Source organism: Elephantulus edwardii, unplaced genomic scaffold, assembly GCF_000299155.1.
Source record: "Elephantulus edwardii isolate Elephantulus edwardi_28Jun2011 unplaced genomic scaffold, EleEdw1.0 scaffold00424, whole genome shotgun sequence".
Classification (NCBI taxonomy): domain Eukaryota; kingdom Metazoa; phylum Chordata; class Mammalia; order Macroscelidea; family Macroscelididae; genus Elephantulus; species Elephantulus edwardii.
The window spans coordinates 1,077,478-1,095,013 of record NW_006400174.1 but is presented as its reverse complement, the minus strand read 5'-3'; the positions used below and the strand labels follow the sequence as shown (position 1 = coordinate 1,095,013).

The following is a 17,536-nucleotide window of genomic DNA, read 5'->3' as shown; positions in this document are numbered from 1 at the left end:
GCCTTCCATAGTGGTTGTAGCATTTTATACTCTCACCAACAGTAAATAAGGGCTCCAATCTCTCTATAACTTCACCAGCATTGGTTGCTTTGCTGCTCTGTTGAACTTTGCTATTTTTATTAGGGTGAGATGGTATCTCATAGTTGTTTTGAACAAGTTAGTCTTTAAAGAAGGTTTTACATGAATATAACACCCCAGGTGTAAAAACTATATCCTCACCTGGCTTAAGAGTACTCACCTCACACACACTGGCTGTTGCTGTTGTTATGTCATCAAGTTGAATCAAACTTATGACAACCCCATGTAAAAACAGAGAACTGCCCCACAGTGTTTCTTAGGTTGAGAGCATTCATGGGAGCAGATCAACAAGTCTTTTCTCCTGTGGAACGACTGGTGGGTGTGAACCACTCACCACCTAGTTAGGTGCCTAGTGCTCAGCCTTTGCAATGAGAGTGCTCCTTGGAAACAAGGATGGTGAAGCTTCATCTCACATACTTTGTACATGTTATTAGGAGAGGCTATTCCTTGGAGAGGTGGACATCTTGCTTGGGAAGGTGGCAAGGCGGCAAAAGAGAGGAAGACCCTCGGCAAGAATGGATCGATACAGTGACTGCAGCAATAGACTCGAGTGTGTCAGAGACAATGAGGATGAGATAGGACAGAACTGAGTTAAGATCTGTTGTCTATACTGTTGCTATGAGTTCTACTAGATTCGATGGCATTTAACAACAACATAGGTAAAATATTCAATACAGTCTTGGGAACACAGCCAGTTACTATGGAGGCTAGCTGTGTTCATGGTTATTTTACAGAGCCACCACTTGCCTGTCAATTTGTCACAATTAGTGGCATGTTTCCATGATGCTATAAGCTCTACCACTGGTATTCCAAATGCCAGTGGATTTCAGTAGAAATTTCAGATCACACAGAACAGGCAGAAGAACATGGAGATAACTGTGCCCTTCAGTAACAAAAATTAGCCAGTGAAACTCTTAAGGTAGCAGCAGAACACTGTCTGATACAGTGAAATATACAAGATGAGCCCCCAGGTTGGCAGACATGTAAAATAGGACCTGGGAAGAGCCTACAGATGGAATGAAAGCTTTTGGGACCCTTATCTGCTGATGTGGCATGAGACATCATAGATAGAGAAGAAAGAGCTGGAAACATCCATTACTAATGGAAACTTTAAACGTACAGATTATGAATCAAGGATAAATGGATGTTTTAAAAAATGAAACACAACACTTAAAAGATTGAGAATGGGCTTGAGAGAATCTTTCTATGATGATGGTTCTGAAAGGGAAGAACAAAGCCCCTGCCCCTCCCAAAACCACAGCCAAAGCAAAGATATTAAAAATGCCAGGATGGCCACCCTGAAGGGCATCCACAGCCACAAAAAAAGATCTACACATCAACCACTGTCCAGCGGCCTAAGATGCAGAGATTCTGAAGGCAGCCCAAATACCCCCAGAAAAGACCCCCAGGAGAAACAAGCTTGACCCCTGTGCCACCATCAAGTTTCCCCTGACCACTGAGTCAACCATGAAGAAGACAGAAGATAACAAACCACTTGTGTTCTCTGTGGATGTCAAGGCCAACAAGCACCAAATCAAACAAGCTGTAAGGAGGCTCTATGACTTCGAGACAACAAGGTCAACACTTTGATTAGGCCTGATGGAGAGAAGACGACCTATGTTCGACTTGCTCTTGACTATGATACTTTGGATATTGCCAACAAAATTGGGACCATCTAAACTGAGTCCAGCCGGCTAATTCTAAATACAGATTTTACACACTTACACACTTACACACACACACACACACACACACACACACACACGATTGATATATTAGGCCTTTGCCAGTTTGGACTGGTATTAACCATTTCAGATCAGACGATCAAATGGTCTACTGTGATGGAAAAGAGATCAAATTCATCATGAAAAATATGTTCTGATCTATCCTGAAGCACAACACTGTCATTAATAAGAATATATCCAACCACCAGTTGCTCTGTAGGAGAAGGTCGGGCAAACTTCTTCCGTGAGAAAATCAGCTGGAGGGTCAGTAATGAGTAGGTTCTGAGTCAACGGCACACAGCAGGGTAAGGAATAATGGTTTATTATTCAAATTTACAAACCAACCACTGATGTCAAAGAATAAGACACTAAAGAGGATTCATCAAACTCTGTTTTGACATGGATCAAACATGTAATCAAGGAGCACTGATGGTTATTGGTGACTGGAATGTGAAATTTCCAAACAAAAAAGACTCAGTAACTGGAAACCACAGTCTCAGAAACAGAAATGACATTGGGGAACACATGAGCAAATTCTCCAAGAGCAACAACATCAGAAATAGCTTTTCAACAACATAGAAGAATGGCTATCCACATCCTTGCCAGATGGAACACCCTCCTGAAGAGAAAGCAAGGAAGTCTCTGCCGAGTGTGACACTCACTTGGTGGTGTTGCTGTAGACACGACGGCCATGCTGTGTGGGGCAATTCCAGAGGTTCCTGGAGGTGGCTGCCCCATGGTGCCCAGGCCACCCATCCCACCCAGGGATTGCCCTGGACCCCGAGCAGCCATGCTAAGTCCAGTAGCTCCTGCGGCAGGGGTGCCAGTCAGGTTCTGTAGTGCATTCATAGGATCTGTGGGACACAAGGACACGTTAGAAAAGTACTTTCTGACCAAACGAGGCGCTGAAGTGTGTGAAGCTCTGTGAGCACCAACCTCTTGCTCACAGTTGCCACCCCTCAAAGCCCCAGCCCAGCACCTCACAAACCAGGGACAGCGTCCATCACCACTCCCAGACACTGAGCTCCCAACAGTAGCGGGCATGTCCCACCTACATCCTCCACCTGGTCTGTGTTGGGGTCATAATGTGAAGGATACTTAAGAGCCAGGAGCTCGTAGCCTTTTGGCTCCCTACTGAATACACAGCTTACACTTACAACACGATGTTTAATGAGATGTGACGGTATTAAGACACTTCACAAACACTACAACCTAGAAATTGGAATTACACCATAACTGAGCTCTGGTGGCCCAATGGTAAGGAGTTGTACTGTCAAATCAAAGGCAAGCAGTTCGAATCCACCAGCTGATCTGCTGGAAAAAGATGGCCAATCTCTTCCTGTGTGATTTACAGCCTCTGAAACCTTTGTAGAGGGTCAGCTAAGTCTGTTCTGACTCAAAGACATACACCACTACCACATCATAATATTTATGAGACAAAGTGCTCAGAACTGTAGATGTCTTAGTAATTTGGGGGATTTGGGCATTCCTTCTGCTGAATGTTAAGTGATGTAGGATGAGCAATGCCTGAGGTCAATCTAATGGAGCTGTTGGCCTGCTTAACACTCATTGCGGGGAGCACATTCTCCAGGACCCCACTGTGGCATCTTCCTCAAGGATCAGGTGACACTCAGGGTGGGTCTCATTCCTGCCACCCTAGGGCAAACCTGGCACAATTTAAATTAGAAAATGAAAAACTCTTACCGCTGACAGATGCTTGAGATTTCTTGTTATCTATACAGAGAAACACAGAAAGTGAACAAAGTGTTACATGACTACAAGCCTGCCAGAGTCAGTCAGCTGTGTAGGTAATTTTCATTTTCAAAAGCAGAGCTGGTCTGGCCTAGAATCCAGACAGAACCCATGCACAGCCTCACAGTTTGAACTCCCAAGGATCTCCCAGTGCCCCAAGGAAGAGGACACAGAACTGCCCGAGGGTCAGTGTGGGGCCCAGAGAACTGCCCCTCAGAGTGGCACACTGAAGAATGGGTGTCTCTGCAGCTGAGGCTTTCCTCTCTTCCAGAGCAAGGGCTCCTCAGCCCAGTCACTGAAGAACAAGAAAGTGAAGGAGTTGGTGATGGGCCCAGGTGGTGTGGGGAGCTCCCTTTCAGCCCCCTCTGTTCTCAAGATGAGAAAATCAAGGTTCACAATACCCTTGTGCAAGGCTGGCTCTCATCTCTATACTCTCTCACTCTACCTCTGAGCCACCCACATCCCAATTCATGGTTCCTTTACTCCTACACACCCCACACCTTGATTATCTTGATTCATGGTTCCTTTGCTTCTAAACACAGAAGACCACCCAGGTCCCTGAATCTTAGGCTATAGGGACACTTTTCACTCTGAAAGGCCAGGACTGCTGGCTGATCTGCTGAGAAGAACTGGAATCTACAGGTGGCAATGGGTGAGTTCCCAAGGGACCATGGGTGTGACACCTACCCACACAAACTTGATAGTCCATGAGCCAGCAGGGTAAGCTCCCCAAACATTTCAAGGAAGGGGAATCAAGTGGGGATGGTGGTCTTGGGCATGAGGCAGCAGGGCATGTTGAGCGCGTTAACACTCTGGACAGCAGGCACGGAGTCGTCTCCAGTATTGACACAACCGCAGCTGCCAGGAGGCCCCAGTGGACAAGACCACAAGACCCACCTCACTTTCCTTTGGGGAAATTCAGGAATGTTCAGTGTGCAGTTGTCACATGCTTCCACAGGACACACCAAAGACCAGCCAGATCCCAAGACAAAGAGCACAGTGACACACTTACTCCTGAAAAGCTCCCTGGGCACTGACAGAATCAGGCGGCCCCTCAAGCTGGAAGTAGCATGTGAACGCACAGGGGCCAGAAGGCCTCTCGCTCAGATGCTGGCCCCATGACAGAGAGCAAGAGGTGAGGGCTTAGGCAAGTGATCTCAGATGTTACCCCAGACAGGAACACAGAATTAGATGAGGACCCCATGGGTTAAAGAAACTGATCCTCACAAAAGGGATGTTTCTGTTCTGTGCACACACTGCTTCTTAAGAACGTTAAGTGTTAGAAACAACAGCGCTTTAAAAAAGGAGATGAAATCCCTCTGAGGTCAGCATTCCCACTAAGTTAAATGCTCTTTACCAGACTCAGGCTCCAGGAGGGCGGAGATCTGGGAGGAAAGGGCAAAGTGGTGCTGAGCTCTCATGAAAACAGGCCCCGTACACAGGCTGTGTTCCAGATGACCGAGCCTGGCCTCCCACACAGGCTGCAAACACCACATAGAACACACAGCCATACTCACGGATGTCTCGAAAGTGGATAATGAGCCTGGCCACAAGAGAGAGGTATTCGTCCTAAAAACGAAAACAGGAAGTAGATTAATCCCACCTGAAGCCATGAAACTGTGCGGGTTGCCTCCATGACTTCACGGTCCGGACTCGCCCCTCTCTGGAATCCATTGCTCAGAGTGGGGCTGTCCACCCTCAGCTACGCCAGGCAATAAACAACCCACAGGGAACACAAAGCAGGGCAGGGCCTGTGAAGCTGAGCCCAGGGGACTCTGGGCAGTGCCTCCAGAAGTGATACGGCCTAGGAGCCAGGGCTGGCCTGCAGCCACAGGGCACCTCTCAAGTGGATGGGGACAAGGGATTTCTGCACTATTTATATAAAAATGCTTTCACTTTCAAGGCCTCGCCTGCTGCTTGTTCACATGCATCTCTGGGCCAGCTGTCCACTGGTGGGCGGTGCATTCCAGATCGGGACTTGCGTCCAGGTGGCCCATCTCTAATGGTGCCAAGCAGGGCTGGCCTGCCTAAGAATGTCCTATGCATGCTGGTCCTTGATTATGGGGTTCTGGGTAAGACATCACTCCACATCTGTCTGCAGTCCACAAAGGGACATGAATTACATGGCCACCAGTGTGCAGTGTAAAGCCCTGTCCTCATGGACTGTCCCTTGCAATGCTGTGATCTGAACCTGTCCCTCTGAGAGTACACTGAGGCTACAACCATGCAGTCCTATTATGAGTGGCCTAGCCTTAGACAGGCAGGGAGAACACCATTTATCATGGGAACAACCTGAGAGAGGGAAATGAGAGGAAAAGGCCCCTTGGATGAATTGTACAGAAGCCAGACTTCCTCAATCTTGAATGCCCCCAAACCTCTTCCCTGGTCTAGCTCCAGATCCTGCTCTGGTGCCTTTGTCCACCTATGGGCATGAATAAAGGATAACCCAAGGGAAAGCTGGTACCAATGAGGAAGGACAGCCTAGGATGACAGTCATGGGCTGAGGGGGGAGGGCAGTACTGCCATGGGAAGAGTGGTCACCCGAACACATCCAGTTGTCAACACCCCACAAACTTTTGACAGGGAAGATGATGTGTTAGGGACAGGACTATGTCACTGCCTGTGATACACGGGTGCTTAAAGAGAGAGACACTGGTGGATGAGGAGTCATGAAGAGTGGGGTCAAGGAAGGGCAGAACAGGAACAACATGACCAAACACCAGGGAATGAGGCCTCAGACAGCCATGCCATTAGGGCTTGTGGCCATTATCCATGTCCATAAAAAGCAGAGCAAGAGAAGTAGATTTAGAAACATGAACATCCTTATGCTCATAACTCCCACACATGAACTGAGGTCCAGTATCGTGTCCCCAGGACACCAGAGCACTGAACTAGGAACTGAAAAAGACTCTCCTAAGGCTGAGCACTGGAGCTGGGGACAGTGGTCAACCTGCAATGGTTGCTCCCCTTCCTGGTGGCCGCTGCCTGAGACAGCCCACTCCTACCTAAGCGGACCTGTGAAAGCTCAAAACACCTCACAGGGGGAGAAGGACAAGGTCACCTGACAGGTAAAACAGGACACCATGAACAGTTATGTCACAACTTTTAACTCAATAGCATTTTTGTGAGTTAAATGACTTTTCCTACATTCTTTGAGAGCTGAGTCATCACAGAACATTTGAGGACTGAAGGCTGGAGGTCAGTTCCCAGAGTGCATGTGCTCCTGTAGGAGAAAACCCCAGCATCTGAAGTAATGTCTTGTGCCTCAATCTTGTCATTCACCCTGACCCCTGGCCTGTGGTACAGCTGCTCCCCCCAACTCTGGCCTTCAGAATGTTGGCATCCAAACAAAATTTTCCAGGCATGAGATGCCTTTAGTCCTGTCTAGACAGAAAAGCACCCCTAATTTATCAATGCACCCCAACCCTCAAAGGTGGCTCCAGAGACAGAAGCTGAAGAGAGCATGTGGCCATCCCTCAGCTCCACATGCTCTCTTGCTCTCCACCGAAACGGAAAAAGGTCAGACAGCCGGTGACGCTGGCACTACTCATAGTGACCCTGTGAAAAGCAGATCTGAACCCTGCCTCTTACTGCTGAGTTTCTGGTACTTTCTCTACATTCATGAAGTAGGAGTTTCTTCACTCTTTTCATGGCTTATCCAAAAGCCCTCATGAAGAACTTGTACTGGTCAGTCTAATTTTTAAGCTATGTGAAACTCCTCCATTTTTATATTTTGGTGAAATTATGTCCATCAGACTCACCTCTCACTGGGGTGTTGGAGGATGGTTAGAATGCACATTGCATAGCCACTTGGCAGTGCTCACTGTAAGCAGTTATCTGCCCAATGGTTAATCTTAAGGAACACGTGACTCAGGGCAGGGTCCTTGCCATCACATGCTATGCATCTGAGAGCCGGACAATGGGAAAAAGGATGAGAGAAGAACTGATGCTTTTGAGCTGTGATGTAGGGAAAAGAGTACTTGAACACCCCACGGACTGCCAAAGGAACAAACAGATATGTCCCAGAGAAGGCACAGCCCGAGTGTTCCTTGGAGGCAAGGATGGTGACGCTTCATCTCACATATTTTGAGCATGTTGCAGGAGATGTTATTCCTTGGAGAACATCACGCTTGGAAAAGTGGAGGGTTGGCGGAAAAGAAGGTGACCCTCAACCAGATGGAATGACACATTGACTGCTGCAGTGGGCTCAAGTGTGTCAGAGATGATAGCACAGGACAGGGAAGGGTTCAGCTACTCAATAGATGCAAATAAAAACCAATGGCTCCCATCAACAAATGAATGGATAGAGAAGCTATGGTATATTCACACAATGGAATACTATGCTGCATTGAAAAACAAGGAATTCATGCAGTATTATTCAAAATGGGTGAGCCTGGAGGACATTATGCTGAGTGAAATATCTCAGTCGCAAAAGGACAAATATTTCATGGTGCCACAGCTGTAACTGGGACTGATATCAGGGTTGGGGTAAGACTGAGAAAACTGGATAAATTGTGTATACTGCACTGAAACAGATGAGGGAGAGAATAATTTAAAAGCCATGTATGATAGGGTATTATGGTTATCACAAGAGTTCACAATTAAGGTTGCATAGTGGAACGTACCTGGGGTGGTGGGAGGGGTGCGGGGGGATTGTGTACCAGGGAGAGAGTGTTTCTTTTACTTTTCAAAGAGAGGAGTGAACTAGGGTAGGGGGCAGGGCTAGGCAGGGAGAGAAGTGCAGCAATGAATGAATGGAAATCCAAAATCTCTGTAAATGTTGATTAAAATTATTAAAAAAAAATTTAAAAAACAAAAACAAACCAATAGCTACACTACTAAAAAAAGAAACTGAAATACTGCACAACATGGATGAAACTAGAATTATTCAGCATAAAACAGTCAACTCAACTCAACACCACTGAGTCAAAACAAACTCTTGGGTGACCTTCCAGTGGGTTTTTGGAGGCTATAAACTGCACAGGATACTGCTCATTCTTCTCTTTCGGAGCAGCTGGTGGATGTGAACTACCAGAGAGGCCCCACCTTTGAGTTAGCAGTGCAACTCCCTACACTACCAGGTAAGTCAGCCATAGGACAATTACGGTATCCCTCTCTCTCACTGTCACTGACATTGGTGGGCAGCACATACACTCCCCCCACCCCCAAAAAAGACCAAAAATGGTGCTCTGGTGGTGCTATGCTAAAGCATCCAGCGGCTAATCCAAGGTTGGTGGTTTGAACCAACCAGCTGGGAGGAAGGGAAGGCTATGTGCTTCTAAAGACTGCAGCCTTGCAAATTCTATGGGGTGGTGGTGGTGTCCTGCAGGGCAGTGCTGTGAGTCAGAATGGCAAGGAGGCTGCCAGGAGGAAGTGAGTTTTTAGGAAGGCTCAGATTAGAAAACCCTTCACATTATGTGAAGTTTGGGCAATAATACAGAATATGGAAAAATTATTGATGAATTGTTGGTGAAGGCTACTGAATAAACTATGAATAACCAAAGAGCAAACAAATCTGGTGCTTAAGGAAGCAAAGCAAGGTTGTTACCTACCAGGAACTGGACGATATTATGCTCGGGAAAGCAACGGGTTAGTAAAAAAGATGACTATCCTTTGGGCATGTTGCTTGGACAGGCTCTTCTTTGAAGAGGGACATTATGCTTGGGAAAGTGGAGCACCAGTGAAGAGGAAGACCCTCAACAACCAGATGGACTGTCACAGGAAAGGACAGGGTTGCTGTGAGTCATACTTGACTCAACAACAATATCGTTGTAATAGTTAATAGTGTGTGTGCCAATGTGACCATGATCCTCAGTAGAATATATCTCTCCAACGTGTAGGGAGCTTTGTTGACAGAGCCCAAGGTGTGCAGCTAAGCCAAAGGTGGAAGATCTCTGGTTTTAATCTCCCAGCAGTCGTGGGAGAAAACTGGGCTGTCTCCCTCTCCTGTGAATCACAGCCTCAGAAAAAATTCAGTGGAGCCATTGCTATGAGCAGCAAGCTACTTGAAGGCAGTGAGTTGTGAGTTATGAAGGAAGAAGGAATAGAGTTCTGTAAATATATATTCAGCCTGATCTGAGGAAGAGGAAGTCTCCAAAGGGGTATGGCCTGCATTTGATGGATGTTTATACTCTGGCAAAGCCAGAGTTCTATGTACTACCCAGCATCAGTGGAGTGGTCAGCAGGGAGTTACACTGCTAACTCAAAAGGTTTGAACCCACCAGTGACTCCTCAAGAGAGAGACGGGCTATCTCCTTCTGTATGATTTACAGCCTTCAAAAATCCACTGGAGGGTCAGGTCTAAGTGGGTTCTGACTCAATGGCAATGAGTATGAGTGAGATCTTTATCTTGCCTCTGAGTTCCGACCCAACAGCAACGAGGAGAAGATGACAGGCAGCCAGACATCTGGTCTACATCAACAACCATATTATGTACACAGAACAATCCAGTTTGCTAAAAATGAAGAGTATTTGTGTTTCTTGTTGAAACAGATCAAAGACTGCACCACTGAATACGGATTATACCTTATCATCAAAACAAAGCAACAGGTAACATCATGACAAACCAGGAAAAGACTGAAATTATCAAGCATTTCATTTTTTTATATTTTATTTTATTATTTTTGTGTGCGTGTACTGTCAAATCAGATCTGACTGGTACAGGAGGAGACTGTCCCTCCTTACCCGGCAGAGCTCAAGCATTTTATTTTACTTGAATCCACAATCAACATCCACAGAAGCAGCAGTCAAAAGATCAAAAGATTTTGTTGCAGAAGGCAAATATCCTGTCAAGGACCTCTTCAGAGTGCTGAAGCGCAAGGATTCCATGTTAAAAACTGAGATGCAAAAAAATCCCCCAAATCAAAACAAAACCCCTAAGGTACCCAAGCCATGGTATGTTCAATTGCTAACACAGCTGTGGAAGTTGGACACTGAGGTAAAAATGCTTCTATAAGGTGGTGCTGGAGAAGAGGACTTAATATACTACAGGCTGCCAAAGAGCAACCAAAATCTGTCTTGGAAGCTGCATAGCCAGAGTACTACTTAGACAGTAAGGATGGCAATACAGTCTAACATACTTTGGGCATACCACTAGGAGGAAGCAGTCTTTGTAAAAGAACATGACACTTGTAAAAGCAAAGGTCAGTGAAAAAGAAGACTCACAATAAAATGGCCTATCAGTGACTACAATAATGGGCTTAAGCAAAGCCAAGAATGAGACTGGTACAAGAATGAGCACAGTTTCAATCTGCTGTTCCGAGGGTCGCTGTAGGTTTGGAGTTGACTCAATGGTACCCAAGACAAAAATAAACATCTTGCTATCAAGTTGTGGCCTTCAGATCTGAACCTATGACCTGCATGTATGTACTGACTATGTGACTTGATTGCATGTATCCACAATGACTTGTCAGTCTCTGAAGCCAGCTGTGTGGGGCCCTGCTCCTTGATGACAATCTTTGGATCTGTCTGCCTCAGAAGCCTGAGACTCTGCTTGCCTGCTGATGACGTGAATGCATCACTTACTAGCTTGTCCAGATGTCTTTCTATTGAAGTCTCACCTACAGACCAGGACTTGCCAGCCTCAACTGCATTTCCCTTCTATCTCTGTGCGTGTGCATCATTGGTTTTGCTTCTCTAGAGAACCCAATCTAAGACAATGCTCAAAAAGATGGAGTGATGCAGTGCCTGCAACAGTTAGTTTAAATACTGCAGAGACAGTGAGGATGACACAGGATGGGGCAGAATAGCACAGGACTAACAACAGTGACTACAATCATGGGTTAAACCCAGCAGAAATGATGAGGATGGCACAAGACCATGATGGTAAAGATATGGGGGAAACTGGAACTTTTACTTATTGTTGGTGGGGATGTAAAATAGTTTAACAACTGTGGAAACTGGTGGTTTTGCAGAAAACCAAAACTACTGTATGACTCAGCAATTCTACTCCTAGGTATCTAACCAAAAGACTTGGAAGCAGAGAGCCAAAAAGAGAGTTGTACACTAATGTTCACTGCAGCACTAGTCACAGTAGCAAAAAGGCAGAAACGAGCTAAATATCCATCAACAAATGAATGGATAAATAAATCGGGGTACATATATACACTGGAATAGTCCTCAGCCAGCAAACTATCCCTTGAGGTTTTCTTTAAGTAATAGACTGACTCATAAAAGATTATTACCAGTAAGAAAGGAAAAAAAAAATCATCTCTGATACCATATGGCCAACAATTACTCCAAAGTAAATAATAAAGGGTAGGTTGTTGTTGTTGTTATGTGCCGTCGAGTCGCCTGCGACTCATAGAGACCCTATGTACAACAGCCCTAAACTCCGCTCTGTCCTGTGCCAATTGCACTGCCTCCGACACTCCGATCCCAATTATCCCAGTCACTGAATCAATCCACCTCATAGAGGGCCTTCCTCTCCTGCCTTGTCCCTCCACCCTCCCAAGCATGATGTCCCTCTCCAGGGACTGGTCTCTCCTCACAACATGTCCAAAGTATGTTAGACGGAGCCTCAGAATCCTTGCCTCCAAGGAGCCACCCGGTTTAACCCTTTCCAGGACAAATCTGTTTGTTTTCCTAGCAGTCTCAATACTCTTCTCCAGCACCACAGCTCAAAGGCATCAATTCTCCTTCTATCCTCCCTGGTCATTGTCCAACTCTCTGATGCATAACAAGTGATTGCGAAGACCATGGCCTGTATCAGATGCACCTTAGTCTCCAGAGAGACACCATTGCTCTTCAGTACTTTGGAGAGGTCCCTAACAGCAGACTTTCCCATGGCAATGCGCCTTTTAATTTCCTGGCTGCTGGTGCCAAGACTGTTGACTATGGACCCAAGCAAACTAAAGCTGTGTACAATCTCAATCTCTTCACCATCCATCCTGATGCTGCCAATTGGTCCAGTGGTGAGAATCTTTGTCTTCTTGACATTGAGCCTCAATCCATATTGTAGGCTGCAGTCCTTGACACTCTGCAGCAGGTGCTTCAGGTCCTCTTCAGTTTCAGCAAGCAGGGTTGTGTCATCTGCATAACGCAGATTGTTGATAAATCATCCACCAATCTTGACCCCACATTTCTCCTCATAGAGCCCAGCCTCCTGGATAATCTGTTCTGCATATAGGTTGAAAAGGTATGGAGATAAGATGCATCCCTGGTGTACGCCCTTCCCAATTTTGAACCATGCAGTGTTCCCTTGCTCTGTTCTGACGACCGCCTCCTGGTCCAAGTATAAGTTTCGCATTAGAACGATCAAGTGTTCTGGGATTCCCATTCTTCTCAGAGTCAACCACAGTTTGTTATGATCTACACAGTCAAATGCCTTTGCATAGTCAATAAAACACAGATAGACATTCCTCTGGTATCCTAAAATTCAAAACATGTGCGTAAGAAGGGTGCTCTGTTGTCAACCTGAAGGCTAGCAGTTCAAATCCACCAGATGCTAGACAGGAGAAATATGGGCTGTCTCCTCCCATGTAATTTACTGCCTCTGAAAGTCTTTCGAGGGTTAACTAGATAGAGGTCAGATCTGATCTGACTTGATAGTACACAACAATAATACGCATAAAAGATTTTATCAAAAGAGTAAAAAGAACTCACAGACTGGGAAAACCTTTTTCCCAGTAACAACATAATTAACAAAGAACTAATCTCTAAAGACAAACCATCCAACTGAAAAAAAGGGCAGAAGACATCAACCATCAAACACATGAAGAAATGTGCAAAATGTTTAGGCATTAGAAAGCTCTGTACCAAAGCAGAAATGAGTTATCATTTCATCCAGCAATAATAAAACAAAACAAACCAGAAATAACAGTGGAAAATAGCTATTTCCTTAACAAGTTAGAAATAGAAGCAGAATGTTTTTGTTGGCAAATTAACTCTAATTCACAGCTATACTATGAATCCACAAAGTTAATTTCCAACCATCTCTTATAAGTAACAACTAACCTTTCCTCCAGACAGTAAAGGCCGCTGCACGGAGTCAGGAACTTAGAACATTCAGTCAAAGGAAAGGGGTATGGAGCTGTTTAGGTTCAGCTGTACCAGAGGCAAAGGAGACAGAGGGTAGGAGGTGGAGAAGCAGTGGCAGACACTGCTGTTCTGTGAGACATTCAGATACTTCAGGAGGGGTCTCTGTGGGCCACTCAACAATGCTCAACAGCCCTGGACACATGGCACAATGGACAGAAACTCACTTTAAAATGTGGAGACTAAAATTCTGTATGACCCAACTACTCCACTGCTTGGAATATACCAGAAGAGAATGAGAACTGAGGCACAAATGGAGATGTGTACACCAATGTTCATAGAAGCACACTGATCATTGCAAGAACATGGAAAGAGCTCAAATGTCCAACTACAACAGAACGGATTGAGAAATTATGGTACATTTACACGCAGGAGCAATGATTTTGTAAATCACTACCTAACTTGGGAGAGAATGGAAAACATTATGCTAAGTGAAATAACTCAGTACCATAAGGACAAATATTGTAAAAGACCATTACTGTAGAATGGGTGTGAGGATCCTAGGGGGGTCAGGGGAAAGAAGAGGGGTGAGGATGGGCAGGGGTGTGTGTGTTATTCATAGGGTCACACAGTTTGATGGGGTAGTGGCGAAGGAAATGGGAAAGATCCAATGTGAAAAACAATGTATTTGAACTTTGTAAATAAATCAGTATGAAATAGAGGGGGGAAAAATAATAAAAAATAAAAAAAAGGAGTAGATACTACCTTTCCTTGAATACGCAAGGCCTGCTTATGCCAAGGACTGACACTTCCTCCACATGTGCACTATTTGCTGCAGGAAACTTCACAGGAAATTTAGGCATAAGGGACACCTTCTGGATCCTTCCGGCCTAGCCACCAGCTGCAGGTAATCAACCACATGAAGTCACTGGGCAAATGGGAAAAAGAGCTGTGCAGCCAGGCAATTTCAACTGCCCCACTTCCTGAGCCAGATTCAGAGAAAGAATAAATCACTGTTGCTTTAAGCCACTAAATCTTTAGATGTCTGCCACTAAGTAACCAACAACAACAGAAATAATTCCACATTTTTCAAAACCAGAAATACTTTAAGAAGCCCTCACCAAAGTTCTTATATAATTTACACACACACACACGGCAGTACAAGGTACCATTGAGTTGATGAAGAATCATGGCAACCCCACGTGTGAACTGGAACATGCTCCACTGTTTTCAGAGGATGATGTGTGAGGAGCACATATCTATCACCAGGACTTTTCCCAAGGGCCTCTGGGTGGATTTGCACCACCAACCTTTTGGCTAGCAGTTAGAAGGGTTAACTACTTACACAATCCAGGGACCCCATAAAAATAATCTATTATACAAAATTAGTATGCTTGGGAAAATACAAACAAAACAATAGAAATACAAGGAGTCATGGTGACAACAGTGCCAAAGTACTGGACTGCTAATGGAGAGGCTGGCATTTCTAACCACCAGCTGCTCCAAGGTAGAATAGGCAATCTCTGCTCATTATCAATCTACAGCCCGGGAAGCTCATGCAGCACTGCTAGGAGCAAGAACTCACGTGAGTGTATGTTTCTATCCTTAAAGACATCTACTTATCCTAGATCTGATGAACTGTATCCCACATAAAGAAAGAACTACAACTCAACAACAAGCACCTGTAAAATGTTCCATACTCAGCTATCAGGGAATGCAAACCCAAACCACAATAACCTACTACCTCTTCTTACCCAGCAAGATAGAAATACAAAAAAGATGAATAGTAACAATATCGGTTAAAGCAAGAAGAAAAGCCAGTAGTTGTTGTGTACTGCTGAGTTGGAACTCATACGTAACTGACCCCCCCAGCGGGTTTTTAGAAGCAGGAAATCGCATGGGAGGAGACTGCCCATACTTTTACGTGGAGCAATTGGTGGATTCAAACCATGTTCTATTGGGTTGGTAGTGTAATTCCTGACCGCTAGGCCACCAGACCTTCCTACACATAACCAGCATGAATGGGAAACTTAGGAAAACAGTTGGGCAGGTCCTCAAAAGGCCAAACTGAAATTCTATCCAACCACAATCCACTGCTGTTGAATTGACTGTGACATGGCTGACCTTCCACTGGGTTTTCGAGGCTACAATTCTCATGGTTTCATCTTTCTTCCATGGAGCAGCTGGTAGGTTTGAACTGGTTACCTTTGGATGGAAATATAACCTTACACCAGTAGGGTTCATTATATCTACCATATGGCTAAGAAACTTCACTACAAGTTGGGATTTGGATCAGGAAGCATACAGGCAAGGCCTGGAAGCCTCTCCCAAGGGTAATAGAGTATATGGTCACATTCTTCAGTTGCCTTTAGCCACACAAGCAGGCAAGGCTTCCTCTCAGCAGACCTCTTCTCTGCCCCGCAGGCCTCCTCTCTGCCTTCAGAATTCCCACAACTGCCATTCTACTACTTAATGGCTCAGTCCATCAGCTTAGTTTCCTAGCAGCAGTTTTCTGTTTTCACAGTCACCTCTCCCTTAGGGCCTCTCCTAGGCCTCTAACTAGCTGCAATTTGCTGCCCTTGGTCCATATGATAGCCTCATTAGGAGGTTGCTGTCCTCTGCTGTTTCATTACTCCTTGCCCCCTGAAAAGCCTCTGCAGGGTGGTATCTTAAGCAAGCAAATTTCCTGTCAATGTCAAGGCATAGCCCTAACACTAGGACCATGAACTGAAACAATCCCCACACTTCACTCAATCCCCTTGTGTGGATTTCAAGTCATTATCTGCACAGCACATTGGTCAACAGCCAAGGTGTGTAAAACAGACCAGTGGGATTACAGATCAGGACCAAGGCTATCAGGTTGTTCATCATTTACCAAAAAAATGTAAATTAATCTAGACAAAAGTAAAAAAAATCCTCTAGGGTTAAAAACAACCCAGGTAACCCAGTGTGTGGCATTCCTTTTTCGTAATAAAGGTGACCTTTCTAGCAAAAAAAAAAAAACAAAAAAACAACCCGGTGTCTCCTGAGCCTCAAACTATTTCTAGGGCAAAGGTAATTCCTTAAGGGGTGGGGAGTGGGAAATCTCCCAAGGTGCTTTTTTCAAATAACCGAGGCAAAAGACCACACAAAGATATACACCATGTATCTCAAGAAATAGAGTGGAGTTCTAAAAAGAATCCTTATTTTACACGATCATCTCATTAAGAAGTGTTTGTCCTAGTGGTGTGGAGCCCAATGCTGCACTTCAATGGTATATTCATCCATACCCACGTGTATCATCCACTCCAGACCTAAGATCCAAGTGGGCAAACTTATTTCCGTTTTTTATTGTATTCCCGTTCTGTCAAACTGGATCCAAGTGGTACAGGAGAAGACTGCCCCTCCTTCTCCAGCGGAGAATCTGGTGGATTCAAACTGTATGCCTTTGGGATCGCAGCGCAGCTTCTTGCCACAACATATCAGGGTGTTGTTGTTTTTTATTATTATTAATTTTAATGGAAGTTTACAGAGACTTTGGATTTCCATTCATTCACTGTTGCACTTTTCTCCCTGTATGCCCCTCCCCTCCAGTTCATTCTTCTCTTTTAAAAATAAAAGAAAAATTCTTTCATTGTTATACTATCCCTCCCCACAAGTCGACTCCACCATCATTCTGGACTCCTGTCATAAAACAGTTCTCTCTCTCATCTGTTTCAATGCAGTATACATTATTTATTCCCTCTTTTTCTTAAGTTCTCCCCAACCCAGGTGTCAGTATTTCCTTTTGTGACTGAGATATTTCACTCAGCATAACATCCTCCAGAGTCATCCATTTTGTGTCTTATTTCATGAGTTCCTTGTTTTTTTTTCAATGCAGCATAGTATTCCATTGTGTGAATATACCACAGTTTCTCTATCCATTTGTTTGTTGATGGGAACTTAGGCACTTGGGTTGTTTCCAACTCTTAGCTATTGTGAACAAAGCAGCAATAAACATGGGTGTGCATATATCTGCTTGGGTGGCG

General features: G+C 45.0%; 1 protein-coding gene across 2 annotated transcripts in view; it reads right to left on the bottom strand.

The window, feature by feature from the left end:
* MED15 (mediator complex subunit 15) overlaps positions 1-17,536 on the bottom strand; it is a 77,681-nt gene that overhangs the window by 23,796 nt on the left and 36,349 nt on the right. For both annotated transcript variants that reach the window (XM_006902525.1, XM_006902524.1), the window contains exons 3-5: positions 5,072-5,123; positions 3,507-3,536; positions 2,465-2,656 (exon numbers count right to left, since the gene is read on the bottom strand). In XM_006902525.1, the coding sequence (XP_006902587.1) occupies positions 2,465-2,656; positions 3,507-3,536; positions 5,072-5,123 (274 nt within the window). The remainder of the gene's footprint in view (positions 1-2,464; positions 2,657-3,506; positions 3,537-5,071; positions 5,124-17,536) is intronic.